The sequence below is a fragment of the Tubulanus polymorphus genome, chromosome 7 (assembly GCF_964204645.1).
Source record: "Tubulanus polymorphus chromosome 7, tnTubPoly1.2, whole genome shotgun sequence".
Taxonomy (NCBI): Eukaryota; Metazoa; Nemertea; class Palaeonemertea; order Tubulaniformes; family Tubulanidae; genus Tubulanus; species Tubulanus polymorphus.
This window is the reverse complement of record NC_134031.1, coordinates 8,165,819-8,192,286: the sequence shown is the minus strand read 5'-3', so window position 1 is coordinate 8,192,286 and position 26,468 is coordinate 8,165,819. Positions and strand designations below refer to the sequence as shown.

Sequence of the window (26,468 nt, the reverse complement as noted above, 5' to 3'; positions counted from 1 at the left end):
ATTTCCCATTTTTTGATATTAGAATGTGATATAAAAAAAAATTAGTTCGTCCCGGGTGTTATGGCCATTGGTTGAAGCCTGCATACTGTTAACTTTGTAGGCAAGGCCACCTATTCTCCCACCCAGGTAACTACAGTTCACTGAGCTAAGTAATTTCTAGTCACACCAGGCACCGGGGTAGAGGTGTTTCATATCACCCCCCCCCCCACCCTCCATTCATGCTCTGACTTTTTCTAAATTTATGTAGCTTGGATTGAATTTCTAAATTCTAAATCCGGGCTCAGATCGACCTTACGTGACTCGGTGCCTGGTTTTCTGGCGACTACCACCGATTGTCGCCCGTTTTTCATGACTAAATCGCAGGAGTTGAATACGTTCTAGTTCTACGACGCAACGGAACCAGTCTGTGCTTCGTCGTAATATGTGCGCGTTTCTGCAATCGGTTGCCGACTGTACTACTAATTTCGGCCAATCAGAGTGGTGAATGAAAGATCAACATCTTGACCTTATGTACGACCGAATATGAAGGAAAGAGAGACACTGCCTTGCCACGACGTTTTTGCATGTTTATAATAAAAAACCTTTGTTGATCTACCTAAAAATTGTGAATATGAATTATAAACAACGAAATTTGAATCCCTCTAGGTGATTTCTCGCAATAATTCCACTGAATATATGGAAAGTTTATGGAATACATAGGCATATATATATATATATATATATATATATATATATATATATATATATATATATATATATATATATATATATATATTTTTTTTTTCATATGAAATCAGTGAGATGACGTGAGATTTGGTTGGCTAGTCTATTAACGAGCATTCAGGTGGGCTTATTAGAAGACATGACTAGCCGGTGCCAGTTGCTCAAAAGTTGGTTCAAGTTAACTGGATGTCATCTACCACCAGTAGCTACCTTTGATAATGTATCACAATCAATTAAATATAGATTGCTTGTGCTGGCGTATTATGTTGGACACTTGAGTCGAGGTGTAAACATCATTTGAAAATATCAAATTTATTCAGTGTGTAAAAAAAATCTTTGTTTTTTTTAGATATCTTATGATTGGTTAATTCTGATGATAGCATTGGAAAAAGAAGATTTGTTGTCAAATTATCTACTCCAAAATGGCTGCTACTGCTGCTGCTACCAGGGGTTTACTGAAGTTAGATGCAATCTGTGCGAAACTTAAAGACTCCGAAAATGAGAGTGAAACATCCCATACACCATCTGCATCACCAACACCCCTCAACTGTGAAGAGCACAGTTTCTCTCGAAAGGCCAGACGTAAGAATGCAGCCCCAAAAAGTCTGAAATACATGCGCTCTGAGGATGCCAAGTTGGCACAAGAACTCAGTGAGATTCAAGAATATGAGTTGAACAACAAGGACATTGATTTTGCACAGTTTACTACTGTTGCAGTAACAACTGATAGCGAGATTGATATAGACGAAAACAGTAATGAGCTTGATTCCGATGGTGATCTGTACATTGACCTAAGTGGCACCACCAATAATGAGCATCCCATTGATTTTGACGATGACAGGAGCGATAACGATGTTCATAACAATACTGCTGATTTAAATGTTGTAAATGATGTTGATGAAGATGCTACTGCTGAAACAGATAACGGCTACAATGAAAATGAAAATCAAGATATTTGTCGAGATGTACTTGATCAGAACATGTCCAGTAAAGAGAAACAAGTCGATAACCATAATGATGGCCATTTAGATGACAATGGTGTCATTGACCTTAGTTTGAAATCGGCATCTAGCAAACTAAGCCAGTCAATAGATGTTGCTACATCCCGAGATCAGTCTTCTGACATTAGAAAACCGGATGAAGTTCTATCTAATGGTATAATCGCTGAAAATCTAAAACATAAAGTGAGACAGTATGTTCATCTTTCAACGACATCATTGAATACATCACATGATGCACGTGAGTTGAAAGATTATGCTGAAAGTACAGTCAGCGAACTACTGGGCATGTATGGTCTAGCTGAAGAGGCACATTCCATCACACGATACCTGCCCCTTCTGGACTTTGCATCTGGTCATACATTTGACCAGGAGCCATCGATATCAGTTGCCGCTCTTCCGTCCATTACAAACGCAGCTGCTGAGCAACGACAAGGAGAACCAGCATCACTACCGATCTCCCCACACTATGCAAATTATAAAGCGTCACCTGAGCTGACTGTTACAAAAGCACACAATTCAAGTACCACTATAGAAGGTAAGAAAATTGAGCCAACTTTTCTAAACTTTGAAAATATGCGGGCCCTATTTTGATGAAATCAATGAATCTATGAAATCAATACAAAGAATGATTTATTAGATTCCTTAGAGACACATTGAATTAGGCAATCAATTTGAGTATTCATGATTGGATAGGACTGGATTTTAATTATTCATGATATGAGTAGATTCTCTTTTTTCAATTTCTCAAATTTAATGAATCTGTTAACATTATGAGCTTCTTTGTGAATGAACTTCATAAAACTGTGAACGTTGAATGCCTCTCTCTTAACCTAGCAAATGATTTGATCCACCATCTTGGGCTTTCAGTGAGTTAGTGCTTGGAGTGAGGGTAAGGTTAATGATGTACTGGTAAAGGGTTAAACGTTAAAAAATGTAGGGGATTGTTGAAATTCAATCAAACGTCGCAATTGAAGTACTTCAATCTAATTAAACGATAAACAACGAGTGGATATAAGTTATTGAAGGCACAGATGACTGATCTGAGCCAATAGACACTTGATTTACAAGCAGGTGGAATCGAATCAACATAGTTAGCGTTCTATTCAATAGATGAGAGGATGTGATTATCGTCAGTCGCTTGTTCCAGTATGGTACCCGTCTGGTTGTTCTTAAGCGTCACTCAGGTCGACTAAGATCCAATCGAATCGCCGGATCGTAAGCGGTCAAGTCTGCTATTTTATTATCAGGCCCTTTTCGATTTGAGTATACTTATGACTGCGTTGGATTGATTGGACACCGATCGTAAGCCAAATCGTAAGGATATAACTACCGATAGTTCTAGTACGATAACCACACTCAAACGTGGTGAACGGATGATAGGATAAAAACCCACTATGTACAATTAAAAGAATTTAAAATTGAGAATTTATCTCTAAAATGTAAAAAAGACGACATTTCGATCTCACACTAGAGATATTACACTAGAGGTATTTTTTACATTTTAGAAATAAATTCTCGATTATAAATTCTTTTAATTGTACATTGTGGGTTTTTATCCTATTACCGATAGTTCTTTATCTTACAACTGATCTTAATGTCGTAACCAATCGGCAACAAGTATTGCCTCACGTGACTTTTAGTGTTCAAAATGGCGAGTCAACAAACCGTGAGACTTGGCGATGATCGAGTTGTGCTTTTAAGATAGTGATATGAGATGAATCGGCAATCAGCGGTCATGTGTGTACTACCACACCTGTTCTTATGACAATCTAGTAGGGTCATAAGCCGACCTGAGCTAGGCTTTACACTGCATAGCCTCACGTATATTTCATGAAACGCAAAAAGCCTACTGGGTACCTAAGTTAATATCGTAATTTATTTGTAACAGTTTGGTGAACCACTTTGATCTGGTATGTGGTCGTCATTCAGTTAAATTTCTACTTTAATGTATTCAGAATATAATATGACCCTGACTCGCTGGGCGGAATATTTGTAAGATCCTCATTTAGTCTGAACTCGAGTAAACTTATGTCAGACTGAGAGTCTTTGAAAATTGTGGCCAGGTCAGTTTGTATAATGAAGGCATTCAGACCTTAGAATCAGTTGTTTAATAAGAAAGTTACAATGTTGTTGGCAAAATTGTTGCTCATGGGTGGCTCGAAAAATCCTAGCACTCCCAGCCATCCGTTTCTCCCTGAATGGCTCACTATAGATTTAGCTAAAAATTTCGTTAATGGAAACTTTGTTTCAGGTTTCATTAGAAATATTGTTGGTTTAAAACACTGCCCTTCTGGATACATTTTTCTACGCATGTATGATTAATGCACAGAATCGGGGATGGTTTCGCTTATCTCAACACTTCTCAGAATTTGTCCTGCAGCTCGTTTTGTGGGTGGCTGCGTTCTTAAAAACGTCTCGAACGCTGGAAAAAAAAACGGTACGAAACTGAGCAGTTAAAAAGAAAGTGGTCGAAGTAGTTAATGCGCGCGCGTTGTATTGAAATTACCGTAATAGATCTGAAACTGATAACTGATTATGTTTTGATAGTGTCGCGAACGTTTTCCATATCGTGTACAAAGATGACGAGGTATTCAGCCGTTGCATTCATGTGAAACGAATGAAATCGGTTGCCTAGCAATGTTCGCATGTCAACGCCGTCTCGAAAAAAATCAGCGCTGTTTTAATAGATACGTATTTCATTCATTCGTGCAACATCGACGATAAAATTAAGATGTGAAAATTGTGCGGCGGAGAAGTCACGGACGTCGCCGCCAATGCAATGCGGCATTCATGTGCCGAGCCCGGTATGATGACATTTTAATTGCTTTACCGTTGTATGGTTGCCCTGGAAACAGATTAAATTCCCCGATCTCCTAACGTTTGGGCTCGGCGATGGCATTGTACGTGGAGGAAAGGTGTTACTATAGAAATGCACTATTTTACACAAAACATTAATTTCTTGGGCAGTTTTTCCCGATCGCACGGTGGATTAAGTCATTTGCATGCGAATGTTTTGTTAAGCGCAATCGGCTTTTCGCGAAGTGTCGCAATCTGCCTGTCTCGTCAAAAATTGATTAAAACCGATCGTAAGAGCATTTGCTATGGAATTTCAGATTTATTGCCGACTTAACACACCGTTTTCAACACTGTCAAATCAGTGACGATGAAACGATATCCTGGTGACAGTTATTGCAGGTGCTGAGCTTTCGAGACAGACCAGCGCTTCGTTGTTTAGTTTCCAGACTGTAGTTCAACACTTTTTGTACACCCGACAAATTGGTAATATCCATATGATTTAGCTGATTTTTGCTGATTTACTGAGGTTAAGTGATGGCTATTTCTGATCTGCACAAAGAAGCTCGATGCTTCATATCATTCAACACGTCTTCAATACATGATTTTAACAGGGCCACTTTTAAAAGTAAAATTTTATGTTCTTGTTCCTTTGTGATAAGAATTAGCTCTGAATCTTTGAAAAGAATTCAGTAACTCGTGGGCATTCGTGGTGGTGTTACGTTAAAAACCTGTTTTCGACTGAGAAATTCTGAATTTTCCCATAACCCTGGTGCTTGCCACGTAATCTGTGGTATTTTGTTATTATATGTGAAGTCGGCTATTATTCTAGGCAGCAATGTTATGTTATTTCATTTTCGTTCAATCAGGAATTTAGATTAATGAGAACTGACGAGAGCAATATGTGAAATCATGTTGAACTCTATTTTGCAAACACATATTTTTGTAGACAGTTACTTTTTGCCACAGAATTGGGTTCTGGGTGCTTTTTTGAAATGATTTGTTTTCATTATTGTTTCGGTGGAACTGAATCGTTTGGTTCTGGCTAGAATTCAATTCTAGCTGCAATTCTAACACAAAGCATGGCTTTGTAACTGAACCTTTAAAAAGTTGAAATGTTTGTTACACCAGCGCCAATCTTTCGTATATTCATCAAGGGATATTTCTAACATCTCCATATATACTGCAGTATTTAAAACAGCACTAAAACATATTCATTTAGAGCACTTTTTATCTAGAGTGCTTTTAAAAGAAATTTCAATGATGATTATTATAAGATTATTGAATGTTGTGTGGCACTAAAATTTGACTATTTTTCTTTTTAACATTAATTTTCTGAACTAGATGTAATCTTTCATTCGTCTTTGCTACGTGTGAAAAAGCTTTTCGTTTTTGCCGTAAATACACTGAAAACAGGCCACAGCACTCGAGCAGAATTGGGTGTCGTTATTCATAAAACCAGCAGAAAAATACGGACATGACCTATTGAATACAAAAAAAAACTAGATTTATGTCAGAAAATTTATGTGTCAAAAATGTAGAATTTGTAGTGCTTACATGATATACCCACCATTATCTAGCACTTGAAGAAACCTCCTTTTCTCCAATATAATCTCTACGGCTGTATGTCATAAAAATTCGCATTTTAGCATTATGAGGGAGATCTAATAAGCAAAGAAATAGTTTTCTTTGTATAAATTTCATTCTGATAATTCTAAATACGTTTAACAGTTCGCAACGTGTATGTAAATCTAGAATCGTCGTCGCTAGATATTTTTGACAACAAATAACATTCCGATATCTATGTCAAATTTCACGTGAATATAGAGTTATTATTCAATTGGTGTAAAGTGGAAATTTTTCAATATGACTGTGTGGCATAGATACGTAAATAATAAAAGGCGTGTTTTAGTGCCGATGTAAATGTCTACGATTTTGACCTGATAAATTATGAATAATACTGGGTAGGTCGCAATCCAGCTTGAGTGAATAAATGTGGTTTTGGGCTAATTTCACTTTTCCTGCTTTGTCATATGTATATATGATACACGTCTATATTTATATCATTCGTAGTTTATGTGATTAATTGTTCTGGCAGTTTCTGCGTTCTGTTGTCGTTTATCAAGAGATTTCTATAATTGACCCAAAATTTGAGCCTCGGTATAATCAAATATTCTTATCGCAGATTTTTATTGTCTATAACTTCAAAAATATTTACAATTGGGTGTTTTTATTTTCTGATTCAAATTCTGTCAAATGCGCAAATAAAGATTTAAAAAAACTAGACCCATTCCATACTGAATATGTACAGTACATCAAAAGCAAAATCAGACATTTAGTTTTCTATGAATATTTGGGGTCATTGATAAAACCAGCCCTTGAATTTCTAAGAAATCGTTTTTAAACTTCACCTTATCAACAAAAGCGTTTTAATAATGACTGCAAATGGCTGATTGTGAACATAAAATACCACCAGTTTTTTTCCAAATTCAGTTGAATATATCTAATTACACAAATAGTCAGGATTGTTTGCTGTCGATCGAAAAAAAAGTTTTGATTATTTTTTACCCTGTTTTTTTTTCAACATTTTTCGAATATTTTGGTAAACTTTCAAAGTTAACTATACAATTCAGTGGCATATTACTACATATGTATTTGCATTATGCATATACCTTATGCGTTATGCATACGGCAAGCTGTGTAACCACTGGCCAAGTGGACTAGTTCTATTTGTCTACTGGTTAGCGTGCTTGCTTTCTACATAAGAGACCCGGGTTATCCCCGATGAGTGAGCATAATATCACTGTTACTCTTAATCGTTACATTCTGATTGTTCACTTACACAACCATACTGGATTGGATCATCCTCCTTAGGGAGGGATTCGAACCTGATGGCATTGAGACTGCCTCAGTAGGAAATTCTACCTAATTGGCTAATAATGAAATCATGGCTAAGTGCTCAAGTACCTGCACTCGCGTGGTAATCAAGCAGGGTTAGTGCTATGGCAGAGTTTCATAATGCCATCAGGTTCAAATCTTTATGATGGAGGATGGAATATATTGGTTCTTGCAGGGATTCTTAAATTTGAAGATTCAAACAGTCAATTTAACCCATTCTAGGTATTCATCTTTGATAATTCCTAAATAGGGAGCAAATCGCCGGAGATCATATCTCTAGCTGGTTGCGTTCATTTGTGCTGGAAATAAGCGCAGCTGAAAAAGTGTGGTTACAATCAGTGTCTCCTCATTTAAAGTCTGACGAAAGCCCAGTTTTTATCAAATTTCGCAACATTTTCTTTTCAAATATTTTCACTAAGATCTAATCTCTTTGTTATTGTAACGATATTGTATTGTGTGCTTTGAAAATCGATGGCATGGTAAGTTGAGCCGAATTTCAGCCTATCATTTATGGTAATTAAGTCTCACATGTTGGGCTGTAATTGGAAGCTAATCGACCTTGATTGGGGACTTATCGATGAAATGTTTGTGATATATTGCAAAGCATTTAGAGTAAAACTAAACAGAGTAGGTCCGGATTTTGAGCAATCACACAAAAAGCATTGTATTTGGCCTGAAGTATATATATATATATACATATATAAGAAAGAATCCGTTGTAAGAATGCGTGCATACAATATGATTGTAGAGTCAGTGGTATTTGAGAAGGTATTCTAGATATCAAATATCTCTCAGTTTATATGGTAATCTTGGTGATTAATTATAAATAGTAATCACATATCCTTGCTTAAAAATTGGGAACTGCCACAACATCTATCCCAACAGATGGTGTGACGTCATTAATATTCGATCGAAAATTTGTAATAGCAAGAAAGGATAGATTTTTCCATGTCTACGAATTCTGAAAGGAAGAAATAGTCAATGTTTGAGGCTCCACATTTCGTAATTAGCTGTGTGCCTTCGAGCGATGTTGCATATATCGATTAAAATCTAAAGCGACTCGGGTCATTTTTCTTTGCAACCCCCTCTGTTTTGTAGACTAGGAGAAAGGACTTATTCCTTCGTCGTTCTTTGTGAGGCTTCATTGGAAAACTGTAAATTAAAAAGTACATATGTAACGTAAAACTGTATGTACGTATATGTTATCAATGTTTTTCACATATCGATTAATGAGCTGATGATGCATTAAGTTCACCGATGTTGTCTGTTTCACCTATTTATGACACGATTCGTGTGAAAGGACGTAATGAATGCAAACATTTGTATATGGTCAAAGTTACCATAACGAGGCCGTTCCATTTTACGCAAACTTTTTATCGGCATTGCGGCTTAATATTGGCATGAAAGTTTCGTGCTCGTGTGTATTGATCGTTAAGAGTGCCACGCACGCCACGCGGCCACCATTACCCCTGCGTAGTAACAAATGTTGAAAATTTAAATTGTATCCAATTTGTTGCCATGGAAATGCCACAATGGTATGCATCGCCGTGATACATATAGCGTGATGGTCTCGACCGGGCCTAGAATACGGGACGGGACGGAATAAATTTCGCATGAATCCTCAATGCTGAAATTGACTTAAATAATGAATAATGCATTAAAATTGGCAACTCCGCGCAAAGACCGCGCATCAATAAAATAAGACAAGGGTTGGCATGGAAATTAAATCTGTTGCTCTTGGTGACTGAATTACCATCGATATTCAGGTTTATCGTCGCGTGACAAACCGTGCAAAGATACTGTATTAAAATGATCTCCTTTTATTTGTCGGCCAAGACAATTATTTTAGACAATTATCTATGAATTACAAACCTGCTAATATAGCTAAATATCATGGAGCAGGATTAGTGCACTGATATATTGTAATGTAGTTTCTATCCGAGATATTATTCTACAAACTCATATCTTTCTGATTCGTTTTTCTTTTTCCTTAGTTTTGATCATTATTTATAGGTTACTATGTGACTTGAGTTATTTAGATCAAATGAGTTAAGTTTGTTTGACATAACTTGATGTCATATCACGTTCTCATTGGCTAAAGGCAGCTTTCAAATTCTGGAAAATTTGAACATTTTTAGTGTAGTATTGAGAAATTCTGTTGACGAAGCTACATTTTTGATTTTCCTCAAAATTCTAAGAACACTGAAATATCAATTTTGTCAAAATATTTGAAGTTGCACACTTGCCCCTATTGCACATTAAGACTGAGGATATGCAACTGATTTTTTTTGGAGTATTTTACCTTGTGAGAGATAGTGTGGCCAATATTCCTTTTGAAATACAAATAAAAGTCAGAATGGTTAAGTTTTGGGGACATCTGATCACAGAGAGCAACACTCATTCTAGTAAAATGTATCGTATCCTAATAAAAAATCATGTAAATGGTAAGACCAGTAAATGGATCACTTGTATTCAGTCTATCTTAGAAAACTGTGGTCTAGGTTACATTTGGTACGAACAATCTTTCCCGAATATCCGGTATTTATCAGAAACTGTTAAATTATGTTTACAAGATCAATTCAAACAGAAATGGCACCAGACTATCGCAGCTTCAACAAAACTAGATACCTATAGAATTATTAAGCCGAATTGGGGGCGGGAAGTATGTTCATTAGCACTACCATTTGACCTCAGGACAAATGTAATACGGTTTCGTTGCTCTAATCATAATCTACCGATTGAAACAAGAAGATATGAAAATATCCCCCGAAATGAACGACTTTGTACCAAATGTAACCTAGGGCAAATCGGCGACGAATACCATTTTATAATGGAGTGTACTTTTTTCGAAAGTTTAAGAAGTCGGTACATACCGCAACAAATAGTAACGTTTCCTAATATAAGAAAATTTATGAACCTTTTTACGTCAGAAAACCCAAACGTCCTAAGGAATCTTGCAGTTTTTATAAAAAAGGCACATAGCCTCATCTAGCCTCACCTCATCGCTGTTCCTGGTATACACGAACTTTTCAAAATAACTTTTCAATTGTAAATATAACTAGTTATTGTATGACTAGCAACTGTTATTGTATAACTGCAAACTGTTTATTTTGTATGTATCCTGTGCTCGCAAAAAATGTACAATTTTCTGGAGCAATAAATTTAAATCTAATCTAATCTATGTATTCTGTTTTATAGGTTTGCCATCTATCTTTGTGAAACTAATTTTCACAAGGTATTAGCTCAACTGTTTTACCCTCCAATAGGTATAAGATAAATGGCCCAAGAGATCGGTGGTCTCATATTTGCATTTTCACAAACATGATTTTCGGATCAATTCTGCAATTGACCAACTCTCCAGCAATGATTTTACCATTCGATTTCTAAGATTTTCTATATCGCCAGGATGTTATGCCATTATGATTAACCTAAACTGTCATCACTTTTAACGTGTGTTTGATATGACCGTTAATTGGGGGCAAACTCTTCACAAAATCGATCACATAAGTTAAATGCTACTAAAGAAAATGCCTACTTCCTACAGATATCTAGTGAATATGGTCATCCATGCTATACAGCGCCTGGTGTACATGCAGTGGTAATAATTCCTTGTCATAAGTCTATATACTTACGCAATTTTCGCATGTCATCGCCTAGAAACCTCTAGAGTATTTTCGACTCTGCGGAAAGCTCCACTATGCATTGAGGTTTACGTTTTTTGATATATTTTGCGAGTAATTTTGCATCGAAATCTGAATATTTAATTGACCGCGTGTAGCGTGTAGCGTGTATTGTCTTGTATTGTCTTAAGTTCCTGTTTAACAACGGCACTTAATTGCAAACCCGAATGACTTTTCACGACGCTTCACGTTATTTGCATTGTATTCTTCGAAGCTTCGCGAAATTGTTTTGATGGTAAAATTTCCGATAAAACATACTTACAAAATTTTTCAATAAGTGCTGAGTGAATTCGAACAATGCAGGCGGGTAATTGTAGTATAACGATTTGGTCGTCACGATTTCCTCTCTCAATAATGGAAAATTGCAACTCTTTTATCACGTTACCATGGTTATCATGCGATGGTGAAATTATATTTCTCTAAACTATTGAAAGTACTTGCCGCAATGCGTTGGAATTGCTATTGGAATATCTTAATTGTATCAGTTGTGAATGTATTTACACTGATGATTACTTCATGAGGAATTTGATAATTTTAATTTGAAACTTTTGAATTGTAAATTCGAACGCAGCGAATATCGTGAGCCAACCACTGGACAACCTCTTTCAATTTTTATATTTAATTATAGGTAAACATAGATTAGTTAGATCTAAATTCTATTATTATCATATCTATTTTATTATGTTGACCATGCGGGACGATGTATTACCGAGAGCGATTAGGGTTCTCCACCAACGTAACGATTACGGAAGTGACAATGTAATTACGCGCACTTACCGGGGATTGAACCCGGGTCTTGTGTGTAGAAAGCAACCGATAGTAGACCAATAGAACTAGTCCACTTGGCCAGTGGTTATACAGCTTGTCGTATATGCGTACACTTATGCCATTCTATCGGTGATCAAAGCGGATTATCAGCGCTAAAACCCGCAGATCGGCGATAATCAACATGATTTGACCTATAGTTATTAGAGATCTGGACCTTCCTGAGCTAGGCTTAAAGAAGGAACATGCTGAATAATGATAATGCTGGTCCAAATAAAATTATCTCATGGTGAAACTGTTTCTATCTGGTTTTTCTCGATGATCATTTATTTTTAAGATAGAATATAGGGTAATAGACTTACATTTGCATAGACCGGCTTGCTTTTCTGAGACACAATGGCAGATTTTTCATCGAGATTGCATGTAGCCAGAAAGCGAATGATTTTTTATCTCCTCTTACTGTACTTGTTTGAGGAACAACAGCTAGATAGAAACCTGGATGCGTCTCCGATGCCATTGGGTAGAGGACTATTCGAAACAGTAGTGATCACAATCTTCGCACGATCTCAAGAACGTGAAAAAAAACAATATGCAAACCATAATTCTCCTGAGCAAACTGATTTAGTCATGTGACATGTTCTTGCCTGCTCCTCCTGACATGGTGCAAGATTTGAGAACAAGAACATGTCATATGCCTGGTGAAAACATTTTCCTGAGCATTTGATACATGTTCTTAGCCCAATTTTCGTTTTTGATAGACTCAAGGCTACTGAATATTGAGATATCAAAAAGTTTCGAAACTGCAGAAGTTAAGAATTTTGTGAGGCTTAACATCAAGTAGTATCAAGGTGCGGATCCAGGAGTCCACTTAAGGGAAGCGCTAATAAAGTAGGACGCGCAACCATCCATTTTCAGACAAATAACAGAGATCCAATTTTTAGAATCTGATATTTACATTTGCATCAATAGAAAAAGAAACGTCTAGCCTAAATCAATCTTCCTAAAGTTTTTGGTGTCCATCTCTCTCTATCCACTCGAAATAGTATTTGAGAGCATTGAATCCGACATGAGAACTCTTGTTTCTCAAAAAAGAACAAAATAATATTTCATGACACACTGTACTAAAAATGTTGGTACAGAATTTTTTCCTGACGCCCTTGAAGGTCATTGATTGCAAGGGAGTCAGTTATCGATTGCTTTTGTGTGCAGTACTTAAAGGCGTCAAGCAATGGGAAACAATTTGTTGGCCAATAAGCTTTCACTGATAGATCTTCGTTGGATTGAACTTGAGTTAATTTTAAGATAATTAAATGCCAAATGGCTCTCATCAAGTCAAGTATCCATCTAGGGATAAAGAGCTCATATTCATTAAGTTGATTTCCATCTCATCGAGTCAAGTACCCATCTAAGGTGAAAGTGCTCATATTAAGTTTTCATTTCCATCCCTGATTTTAAGGTTCGAAGACATTCAACTACTGACTGTCAACCCACCTAAATCGCACTCTTATCTGATGGAAGTTCTTATTGATTCTGTATTGATTTTTAATTTCAAGATAGTTTCAGATGATGGTAGTTACTGAGTTGTCTAGTCATCTGGCCGAACAGTTGAAATGACCAACACGGCAGTAGCACAGTTACAGATTTACCTCTTAGGAATTACCTGTATTTGATAGTTTAACATGGGACATTCTATGGTTGACCCTTTTAAAATTGTCTGCTAGGATGTCATCTGATGATCAATCCATTGTTGATCTGATGGGCTGTTGTGACTGTTGATAATGTCGGTAATCTCCCACCAACCAGATCGTAAGAATAGAACTCTTTTTTTTTCTTTTCCCGCCATAAGTCTTAAGTTGTAGCCAATGACTGTCATGGATTCATTGTAAGGGAGGAAAGTATTTGTGCAATTTGATCGGTGATCAAAGTAGCACATAGGCAATAGGTCGTAAGTGAATTGTCGGATCACCTGAGTTCAGCCTGGCGCACGTGAGTGACGTTTTCGAGGAATTCTCGAGCAACTGCCTAATTCGATCGGTTGGAATGAAAAAATTGGTCGTCTGCGGTAAGAGGAGACAGAAATAACTTGGATCGAAAGGATTTGCTCGAGTTGCCCAATATCGAACGTCAAATGCCATGAAATTGATCATTGATTGCTCGGAGTTGCAGTGTATATGGCAGCTGGAGACATCAAGCAACTCATCAACTCATCAACGATCTATATGTGAGCGAATAATTATCATGTGATACTTCAAAATACAGTGACCTTGGAGGCAGGGACGTGGCCATCGTGACAAGTCACATGATACAGTGATATAGAATCACTTGTAGTACCAATCGCAGCAACCCGGCGACAAAAAATCACTTCATGTGCACCAGGCTTTAGGCATATAACCTATCCCAGACATGTAAACTAACTGTTTCACTACTGTGTATACAATGCTCTTAAACAGGAAACATCATTTAACAATTCATTGTTTCACGAAGTAAGTAAACAATGTTTCAATCTGCTATGTGCGATGTCGAGTAGCTAAACAAGAAACACCGAGTATGCAATAATCAGTACCTTTCACTACCTAGAGAGATGCTGTGGCCGAGTGGTTAAAGCCGCTGGTCACTGGTCTCGTCAATCCAGTTTATGGGTTTAAATCCTGGTGGCGACAGAGTTTCTTGGTCGAAGGTTCCTCTCTGGTCTCTCCCCCATTGGGAAAGAATGATGCCCTGCGTGGCGTTAAGCGGTTTGAGGGAGTTAGATAAGAATCAGTACCTGTGAGTGAAAAGTGGATCGATCACATGATGGATCAAAATCACAAGCAATTTTGTTACCATCGATACAACTACAACTTCTCTCATGGCTACAAAGTCATACTTCTTAAGCCCATAACGCACGAAATGTACAAGAACTCGTTCTTTGTAAAAACCTTGATTGAATGGAACAATCTAGAAGCAATCATCGCAGCACCTTCAGTGGAAGCCTTCTGATTCAGATTCATGGCTAAAGTCATTATTGTAGATAAGTTTATTGTTTTGCATGAACATAAACGCAAAATCCGTTTCTTGTTTCGATATTATTCATGTTGGGTGTGCTAGGCAGTGCCAACGTCGTTAGATTAATGCAACAGGAATACGGATGCCGTAGCAATATTGGATTTCAAATTTTCCAATTTATGAAAAGGGCATGCCTTGAGAATTGGTTTGAGATTGTCTGCGGATTGAATTTGCAAACTATTAGTTGTCAATGTTGACTTAAGGTTCCATACAAACCATTCTAAAGATCAGTACATCGTTATTTTTCAAGCTTCAACTGGTTATAATCATATAATCAAGGTGGATGTAATAAACGCGGTGCAAAAGTAGAAATTATGTTGCCGTGGAGATGATAATGCATTGTTAGGAATGTATGGTATGGCTGTTGTCTTGTTATGTTCGTTTTTCATGTAATAATTGTGGAATTTTCAACGGAAATATGACTTATAATTTTTGCGTTTTATATAGCAATGCTCTATCAGTGATAACCATCATTGGTTTACACAGTGAATAGTTGAATTAGCTTATTATATACTTTCCTCGTATTAGTGCCGAGCTTGAAAAATAAGAATTTTAGTTTCAACCTAAGAGGATCAGAATTAATTCACCCGACTTTATTATTAGGAACTGGACATAAAAGTATGTGAAATGTTAAGCTGACAACTGTGACGAAAAATCTTGTTTATTTTAATTTCAAGATTCTTCATCAATTGTTGGATTTCTATTGCATCATCAACTAATTGAGGCGAACATCAGTTTTGCGGTCATCATGCTTTATATTTTCTATCTAGATTTGAATATAGGATCATTTCTTTTCTAGAAATATGTTTTTCCTACGGAGAGCAGATTGGTGGATAATGAAATAAGTGCACATTAACGATATTTATGCCTGGAATCCATCAAATGCGTTGATTGCAACATTCTGACTATGAAATTAGACACGTTACGAATTCGAGAGCAAAATGTTTTTTCTACCGATTCTGACATAACTAACAATAACGACTAGGCGATCAGATTATAAGGCTACGATAATGTGGTGTTCTGTTTCTTTTTGGAATATTAATTTATCAACGAAGGCCGTATTAAATACAAAACTGTTTTACATTTGCCAGTACATCGTAACTTCTTACGTTTCGTATCCACATTCCACAATACTCAATAACAATGAAGGAGCTTGTACCAAATATTTCAGGAGCTTCTTGAGTTGCCAACTTTTATTCTTTGTCACTGAGAACTACAGATTTTATCTTAAACAATGTGTAGGATAGGAAGTTATTACTGAGGGTCTTACTTACCTTTGTTGAAAAGTATCATTGTCTTTATTCGACGAAATATTCGTGAAACCATATCAACTCAGTTACTGGTGTTGGTAGCCACTGTTTGTCATTATAATAACCAACATTTGAAAATTCATTAGAAATGCTTATTTCAATTATACATGCGTGTGTGTGTGAATCTGATAGCAACAGAACCTTTCAATACAAAAAAAGAAACGAACTTATAGAAATATTCATAGTTTGGCCTGAAATGTACATTCCATGGTACACTTTCCTCTCAGGGGCCACTTCAAATAATTAGATAAACTAATCAACTCGAGCATAAAGACAATGTTGGTGAAACCAAACTTTGTTTTCTTGGCTTTGATATGAGAAATTAGCTTATATTTTGTATGGAATTTTTCTCAAAGACATATTTATTGTTTTAACGGCTAATTTGTCACTGCCTGAGGGTGTCCTGTGTAAGGAGAGTGAATAAAGTTACAATGACTTAGATTAATGTAGAATTAGGCAATGGAAGTAGCTCATGTAGAATATTTTTTAATTTTACTTATTTTCATTATTTTCAGCGAGTCCGAATCCAAGATTTGTTGAAAGTGCAGCATACGTCAAGGCTTGCTTTAGTCGTGATGTGAAAGAGGCATTGCGAGACCATGTTGCCCAAAGTCTCACCCATGGACTTCTTCCAGACTATTCAAAATACATAAAAAGGTATGTATTTCGCACATTTGAACTAATCATTTTAATACTAAAATCCAATAGCATGTTTCTAAATGAAAATATCATTTTCGATGTTTTTACGCATTCATCAGGTATTCATCATTTCATGAATGCGATGGATTTCACTGCCGAGATATGGCATTCAAGGAGCACTATCACTGTTTGGACTGTTCATTCAGGGTAAGTAAATTGTAGCGCACTGCCTTGTAACCAGATGGAAGTAATTATCCTGTGGGAACATTTTTAGGGTTTTCTACTGCCTCATCGAAAAACCTTTTGTATTCCTAGTGTTTATTATTATGAATTTTACCTTTCTGCTCTCTCCTGACTATAATTATTGACAGTAGGCATTCATATTCTATTTGATATGGTTCCAAATTTATGTATTGTCATCCGCTTTACCTGGCTTAAATTTCATCTATACGATGCCAGAGCTATCGACCCCAGTACTGCCGAATCTAAAACCTGGCACCCCGCAAAGCCCATTCTAGCTGCTTTACAGCCGTATTTTACACTTGTTTTCTTGCAAAAGTATTTAAATGAATTCATATTTATGATGCCAAAATTTACAAAGTATTGTCAATATTTTAGCAGGTTTTTGTCCGAAAAGAGGAGATGATCCGACATTTCAAATGGCACAAGAAACGTGATGATTCATTACAGCATGGTTTCCTGCGTTATAGTCTTCTTGACGACTGTTCAGACAAGTTCAAAGACTGCCAACACAACAAGAAACAGACTCATTACCACTGTGTACAGGTAAATGACCATTACTTCCTGAGATATTTCAAGCAGGAAGATGTCAAAATCAAAACTTAATTTGAAATGACCTGATCAGTATTTTTATTGCAAAGTGATTCAAAGGGGAAAAATCTTAAGAAAATAAGTCAAATTTACTTTGGATCATCATGATTAAAGTATGGGATACCTCAAACCCACCCATCATCGAAGTTTTTTAATCCCTCATATTCCCTTATTTACAGAATAATTGTAACAAGGTCTACATAAGTACATCTGATGTACAGATGCACGCAAATTATCATCGTAAAGACTCGGCAATTATTCAGGAGGGATTTCAACGCTTCCGCGCGACTGAGGACTGTGGGACTATATCATGCAGTTTCTATGGGCAACGCACAACACATTTCCATTGTCGAAGGAAAGGATGTCAATTTACATTCAAAAATAAAGCTGATATGGGTATGTCGTATGTCGGTTATGTTTCCAAATCTCTGAAATAGTGGTTTCTGATGTGAAATGCAGCACGGTTAGGCATTATGAGCTGAATCACCATTTTATTCATTAGCTGATAGGAAATAACTAATAATTCTGTCAGAATAGGCTATTATGGATGGAAGATATGTTGAAGAAAAGCTAAATTGATTCCCTATCAGGACGGCAGTCATTTCATATAGACTACAGAAACAGCTGCTCCATCTATCATAAAAGCTGCTTGCCATTTAGATCATAGAACTACGCCTGTAGCAGTCATAGCACATTTTAACATAGATCATTCACCTATGGCTTTGGCTATTTAAAACTTGTGCCCTTAAATCGTAGATCCATAAATTTGGGAGTGAAAGAGATATCGGTGTCCTCTATGATAAGGCTTTCTTTTACTGTTGAATAAAGTAAATCTTTCCTCATTTTCAGAGAAACACAAAACTTACCACCAGAAGGATGAGGTCCTGGGTAAAGATGGATTCAAAAAGTTTATGAAATATGAACATTGTTCCTTCCCAAAATGCAAATATAGCAAAGTTAGCAATCACATTCATTGCATTAGACCAGGTTTGTAAGAGTTTTTAGAAAAGGCCTCCTCAGTTAGTAATCTTGACAAATGATGTAAATTTACTTATGTATATGTAGTTTCTTACTTATGTATATGTTCTTATATTTATTTACGTATATGTAGTTATGCGAGTGAACATTTACTGGTCTCATATATTTCAGGATGTCACTATGTCTTACATTCAACTGGTCAATTGTATTCTCACAAACGCAAACACGAACGAAGAGACTTCGAGATGGCATATACTCATTTTCGAACAGATGAACTGAAACATGATGAAAACTCATCTTCTGGTGCTCCGAGTCCTTCAGCCTCACCTATCAATTCATCTGTTTCAGCTGTGCTGCCTGGTGGGTTAATGAGATCTATTGCCATGGAAGCAAATTCATTCAGTACTGGACCAGGTGGTACTGTTGTGACATCCACAACAAATACCATGTCAATGAATGGTGGAGTTACAACATCAAATTCAGAAAAAGTGTCTGAATACGTCGATCTAGAAGAGCTGCGAGACTACCATGAAAAACTTAAGATTGATGATACCTCAATGGATATTCCATCTTCGACTATGTCAGATGATACGTCATCATTACATCAATCGGAGACGACACCATTTTCATCAAGGTGTTCATCACCATCTATGTCAATTACTCCAATCAAATCAGAATTCAGTTCTGGTTCAATGATCACGGCGGTGCCTACTGCCACTCCTATGAGTGATGGAAACAATTCTGCTAAATATGCATCCGTCCTGAATCTGAACGAATCATTGAGTCTTCCGATTCCACGCTTTAAACTTGAACCATCAGAACCGACATCCGAGCTGAACACAAAGGAGTCAACTTTGAATGAATTAGGACCACTGGTGCCACCTGTTATGCGATCACCGGAAAAACGAGAACGAGATGAATCTTGGAAAAAGTATCTTACTAGGTAAGACACTAGACAGTATGTTATCCAATTCCTCCTACAGATCTTTGTTCAGTAACAAAGAAACACTTGAATCTATATAAAAGGACACTTTACAAATCAATTATCTTTTGTGAAAAAAGTCTTTTGGAATACAAGAAAGGATTGACATTGGATCTGTCCACGATTTTAGGTTTTCAGCCCACTTGGGATATCAGTCCCAGCAGGCTATTGCATTTACTTACTGTCCATCTACCATCGGTCAGTAGACAGAATCCACTTATCCACAGATGCATAATTTTGCATGACACCATACAGGAAGACCAGATTTTCATGGGCTATTAGGAAGGCTATATTGCTGTCACAGACTAAAGTTAGCAGGTTGTTCAAACTTCCACAAATTTTATACATTATTACAAGCAAGCTCCACTTCATTTAGTTAACTAACTGGTAGCTTTTTCATGAAATTAGAAACGAAACGAACTTTTTGCAATTTTTTTACCTCGCCTGAGGACTGTCTTATTCACTACATGTATTTGTATGACTGTGTGGAAACGTCAGTCATGGAGTATCCTGTTTTATGCTAATTAGGCTTGTGTTAAGATTGTAACCATCACAAATTAATTTTCAGTTCTATCTGGACACTGATGTTTTCATAAATTAATGATTGAATTTACTATACTATAATGATACCCACCTGGTATCATAAAGTAGACTTGTACAAGTTTGTTCCTTTAATTAGGATGACAGTACGTAGTACACGTCCTATTGTTATCATGAAATCCGTCATGTCAAAAGATTTCGTCCGTTTAACGCCACGTACGCGTCTGAAACTTTCACAGTCGCTTAAATATGAAACACAGAAGGTTGAGTTCGTATATGGTGAATTTTTGTTACTCGGTTAATTAGATATCGCCGAAATAAAAAAATTGTGACTGTAAAGTAGCCCCGCCCCTGTCTAGAAGTTAACCTGTATTAGTCCTCGCTTAAAATAGTGCCACGCATACATTTTTGAAATAGCACTGTAATAGCAAATTTATTCTCAAAATGCTTATCACGTGACCATCTGAGCCATTGCAGTTGCCAGTAATCGTAACCGACATAAGCAGGGAAGCAACTGGGAGGATCTCGTATCCCGATAGTCGGCCTTAGTTGCTGCGAACCGGAGCGCCGTCGACATAAGCTGGGCTTCGATCGCTTTTGCTCCTAGTGGAGTTGGTAGGAGTCGGTAGGCGTCGCGTTGCTTGTCGACATAAGCCAGCCTTTAGACTAGCTCCAGGCCCTAAGGGTACAGCTAGCCTGGTCATTGGGCTATAGCTGCGTTCACACTAGGATTTCAGTATGGTACTAAGCGTTCACACTAGGAAATTATTCGAGGCCTATTCGCGGCTTATTCAGTTCCGTACTGAAATACGCGGCTTATTAAGCGCGGAATGTGATTCCGCGCTGAAATCCCGATCTCATTATGGAACTGAGCTGGCCGCGTATTTTCTGTAGTGTGAACGCAGATTCAGCGCTTAGCTAGCTGTGTATTCACATCCTAATAGTACAAAACACTTAGCTGTAATTACACTCCCCTCTATTGGCACACTGGGTGACTACTTTACTGGGCTTACTAAGTGCTGAATTGCCGACTCATAGTGTGAACGCAAATGGCTGTATAAGCGCCGTATTTTGGTGAATTCCGCACCAGCGAAGTACGGTACTTCGTAAGCGCCGAATCTAGTGTGAACGCGGCTTATGTCATGGGTTCTTGGCGATTGTGCCGATAGGCAGACTGTATCCGGTGGCCGTGGTAAGTATAACTTGATAGTATATGGATTAAACATGCACCCATGGCTAAAATGATACTTCGTTATCAACCCCTCTAATCGTATCTAAGGCAATATCAACCCATACCGACGACGATTTTGTAAATCAAGCTTACATATTTCGAGCCAAGGTCCTCTATAGTATTCATACTTGCAGGGATGCTAACTGCTCCGTTTTGCCTTAAATCTCTGTGATACCTTAAACTTGTATTGTATGTTGACTCTCAACTCTTTGTCTAACAGTCAGAACTTCGTTTGGGCATAACTTGCTAACGTGTTTGAAAAGCACAGTACAGTGTGTAAGCCTTACCAACCAACCTAACTCGTCTTCACCCGGAGTTTGACTTTTAATTTCTATTCCCCGTCGTCGTCCTATTAAAAAGTTTCTTTCTAGTTTTGTTTGGTACCTATGCATATCTTGTAGCCACAATCAATGACAAAGTTGTAGGTCATGACATGTTGTTCTATATTAGTGAGTTTCAAGGTCAATGGTGCCTACATGGGCACCAGGGGGCATTGGACATTGAAATTGTCAAGCATTTCACCAAATGGGCATGTCTCTGGACCCTTAGCCCTTTTGCTACGCACGACAAGCCAAGCTTGTCATAGGACACACACACCACAGTTTAACCATATTCACAGTGTAAGGGCTAGTTATCAAAATGTTGAGTTTTTTTCTTCACTTAGTTGCTATATTTATGTGCGTACATGTATTTATAGATACACTGCCAATGATCCCTGCCGTGCAAGATGTCAACTGTTGTATAAAGACCATTATCACTGTAACCAAACAGGATGCGATGCATTATTCAAAACCAAAGAACGTGTCCGTGAGCATGCAAAGTAAGGTTTCCTGATCACACATTGAAAGTTGATCACATAATTAGTAAAAACGTATTGTCAGAATCTTCTAAATACTTAATTTAGAATTCATCTGTCGGATGTTATTTCAATTTTTTCATAAAAATTTTAGGCTCCATGAACAAGAAGAGCGGATAACAGATTTAACGTTTCACTCAACATCAGCCGATGCAGATTGCTGTGTGGATGGTTGCTCAATCAAAGGAGAAACGCACCATCATTGTCTCTGGGTAAGTTTGTTTCCAACTTAGATTTATCTCCTTTAGTTGAATCATATGTACCCAGTGTCTCTTATCATTAATTACTGAATAAATGAATTGACAGCAGAATTTTGAATGCCCAACTGGCGCCATTTTCTGAGAATGAATGTGGCAATGGGTTGCAAAATACTGGGTACATTCTGGGGTTGTAAAACAGGTAGGGTGAAAGAATTGTCCACTGATGGCTTCATTTTTGTTTCAGCCTGATTGTGACCATATAGTAAAAGCCGAAGCTGGCTCATTATTGCGTTTGCAGCATCATCGACATCATGAACAACAGCGTCCATACGTCAATGGCCGACCACGATTTTCTGCTACAAGTTTTATCGATGGCCTGAGACGTCGTCGCGGACGACCACCCAAATACCCGAAAGAAGATATACCAGTGATTCCAACCATAAAAGTGGACGAGGAAACGCTGAAGAAGTCTGATAAAATTGTTGGAGAATTTGTGAAATTGACCAGAGATTTGTTTCTCAACAGTCCAAACAAAATTGTTCGTTGTTTTAAGATATTCGAAAACGACGAAGCGTGCCCTGATGAACTTTGCCCCCATTATATGAGGGAGCACTATCACTGCATTCGACCACGCTGTCATCATGTGACAAACAGCACAGATGTAATGAATCTACACGCCCGTGAATTTCACAATTATGTTACAATTTTGGACGGATTTGAGTTCTTTGATCGTGGTGTTGATTGTCGTCGAGTGCATTGTAGCAATAATCGTACTAGTCGACATTTCCATTGTACACGTTCTCGTTGTGACTATTCATTCATCCGTCATAGTACGATGTTTCAACATGATAAAAAACACCAATTCGATAATTCCCAACATAGCATCCTTGAACCGTCTTCACACACAGCTGTGAAACCAATAAAAACTGATATACCGATCGCTTCAAAAACTTCAAGTGTTGGCACGGTAAAATCATCTGGAACCTTCTTTCCCATATCAACAATTCCGCCATTGGAAGGTTCGATGACTGGCAAATCTAATGAAGCCGGAAGCTTAGTCAAACCAGAGCCTTACCCATTCCGTTCAATCGCTCCTGCCATTGGAGCACTAAGTAACGCTATTACATCACCAATCGTGATAAATATGGCAACAAACACAGCTGTATTGAACCTAACCAGTCTAGCTGCCTCACAAGGATTCACTTTACCAATTAGTTCTGTAACTGGACACATAAGCACACCTTTATCGATCATCCCAACTACTTCTGTAGAAAATGGACAGTCAGCAGTAAACCAAGCGCCGCTCACTTTACAACAAGCAAGTGCCGCTGCAGAAGCACTGTTAGATGGAACTGTATCTAGTAGCAATACTGCGGTCACTTCTACAACCACGTCTATTTTAACCGTTCCATCTGCCAAACCCATTGTTACCGCAGTGCCGTTGAGTTTATTATTTCAACCCCATAATCAACATCAAGTTGTCCAACAACAGCCTCCACCGCCTGCTGAAAGCTGGTCTTTATTAAAGCAAAAAATGCATTATGTATTGAATCAAAATTGTGGACGTCCATTTTGTAAATTGAAGAAACGCGACCATTATCATTGCTTTGATTGTAATCAGGCATTTTCTGATCCTGAAAGACTGAAAACACATGTCGGTAGACATGGTATAAAATTTAAACCGACACCTAAGAAGAAATGTGAATTTGATATGAGACGGGATTCGGGCGATAATTTATCAACCAAAGACTGCGATTTGAGTGAAGATGAATCAATTTTGAATTCTTCGTTGAATTTAAATCCGGCAGCATTTTCAAATATGGTGTCCACACCGCAGCAACCATCCCGTTCGGCCGAAATTGATTTGGATGATTCAGAACACGAACTTGAAATTGATGAAAGTGCTACCAACTCGGAACCGCAGCCGTTGAATCAGCGTCATGGGAGAAAACGTTCATTGTCACCTAACAGCGATATAATTGATAATGATGCGATCATTGTTAAGCAGCGTAGATTTGGAAGTCCCCGGGTGAATCGTGACGAGCCTATTCCTGAAGGATACATTCGTTTCTTCGCTCATGAGGACTGTATGTGTCGCGGTTGTTCTTATCGACAAAGCACAACACACTTTCATTGCAAACGTCCAACGTGCATGTTTGGCATTTGCAGCCGTCAACGCATAGATCAACATTCGCTGCGTCATCTGCGCATTGATAAGATAATGGGTGATGACTTCTATCAGTATCGTGCAAATATCGAATGTGCCAAGCTTGGCTGCCTGTATTCAATGAAAGCGACACATTTTCACTGCAATAAGTGCCAGTATACTTGCACCGACACAATTAAGGTCACAGCTCACCGTAAGCAGCATCTGAAGAAGGACTTTTTCGTATCTCAGGGCTTCAAAAAATTTCCTATCGGAATAAACTGTACAACAGTCGGATGCAAGTACTCTGCGAAACAGACACATTATCATTGTACTTATGTGGGATGTGACGCGGCTGTCGTAGGTCAAGCTCAGATGCCACCACATCGGCTGAAGCATGTTGCTTTATCATCCAATCAGCAATAACCTACACATTTGTAAATTTAACATGTAAATACAGAACTTGTAAATATATCAGCTGAATGAACACAACTCAATTTATCCTTATACATAACTAACTATACATTGTAATATGATATTAATTGAATTCTGCTTTGATCACATTTGATGATATACTGAATGTACAATTGATATAATCCTTTGAAACTGTGCAGATTTTGCAAAATGAACGTGTGATTGTATGCTTCTATTTTTCAAGTTTTGAATTGCAATTGAATAATTTTGTGGATAGGGGATATGTAATTGAAAAAAATAATGATATATTTTTCTCAAATTATGCAGACACAATTCCATCCAGAAAAGCCTCAATTTACAGATTTGAAATATTGTCCTGAATTTCAAAATGTTATCCAACTGCTTGACACTGGTGTCATAATGATTTCGATTTTGTGGTAAGGTGATACTGTTAGAAAGAACAAATAATTTTCTCCAATTATGCAGACACAATTCCATCCAAAAATTCCTCGATTTTACAGATAATACCCAGTAGGTAATTGTGAAATTTTGTCCCTAGTTTCTGAATTTTCACAATGTTTACTAACTACAAATCAACACCAGGTTTTTTATACCAATATGATTTTGTCATATACATTTGTAGTTTAGTGTTGGTTTCAAGACTTCTTACATTGTTCGTCAAAGTTATAATTATTACACTGGTTTTCTATGTTGTGTGTTGGAGTCCACTGCTGAATAATGAAACCGTTCCAGATATAATCTATGTTGTAGGCTTACTGTTGAATGTTATACAAGCTTATAACTTTGCATGTTTTTATGCAAAATAAAAAAATCTATGATCTGTCCAACTGGAATTCTGTTACAGCAATATGGCTATGGTTTTTAATCCGCTGGAAGGATAACTGCCTGCATAACTGAATCCTTACCCATATGCATTGATTCACTCTGTCCACTTTCTAATATGCAGTTACCTATATATATATATATATATATATATATATATATATATATATATATATATATATATATATATATATATATATATATATATATATATATATATATATATATATATATATATATATATACTCATGTGTTAACCTATTCTGTATAAACTACAGATTGTCCAAAAGTATGTAGCCAAGTGTATGCAATGAAAAATTATTTTAATTATCCTGATATTTTAGGAGCTCAATTGCGCAATAATGTATTTTATGCACATCCATCAACTGAAATTTGTAAAACTATCGAAACCATATTAATGGTCCAACATGAGGTGGCGTCACAAAAAGCTTTGATACTGAACGTATTCCAGTATTCCATGAATTAAAAAACATCATAAAAAAGAAGAATTTATCAGAATTTGTATAGATTTCTTCTTTTTCATTTGTTTCCAAGCCATTTAAATCTTCAAGGACCATCAAGTTACTTATGGC

General features: G+C 37.1%; 1 protein-coding gene across 1 annotated transcript; it reads left to right on the top strand.

Annotated features, from left to right (window-relative positions):
- Positions 1–1,145: 1,145 nt before the first annotated feature.
- LOC141909132 (zinc finger protein castor homolog 1-like) lies at positions 1,146–25,094 on the top strand. The gene is made up of 11 exons (XM_074799518.1): positions 1,146–2,259; positions 16,731–16,872; positions 16,974–17,061; positions 17,476–17,640; positions 17,865–18,081; positions 18,535–18,672; positions 18,835–19,606; positions 22,114–22,236; positions 22,367–22,484; positions 22,717–22,940; positions 22,998–25,094. The coding sequence occupies exons 1-11, from the start codon at positions 1,146–1,148 to the stop codon at positions 25,042–25,044; spliced, it is 5,148 nt and encodes a 1,715-aa protein (XP_074655619.1). The 3' UTR covers positions 25,045–25,094.
- Positions 25,095–26,468: the final 1,374 nt, after the last annotated feature.

Coding starts and splice junctions, on each gene's coding strand:
- LOC141909132 (XM_074799518.1), top strand. CDS start 1,146: ATGGCTGCTACTGCTGCTGCTACCAGGGGTTTACTGAAGTTAGATGCA. Junction 2,260..16,730: donor TTCAAGTACCACTATAGAAG/GTAAGAAAATTG, acceptor CATTATTTTCAG/CGAGTCCGAATCCAAGATTT. Junction 22,485..22,716: donor CGCACCATCATTGTCTCTGG/GTAAGTTTGTTT, acceptor TTTTTGTTTCAG/CCTGATTGTGACCATATAGT.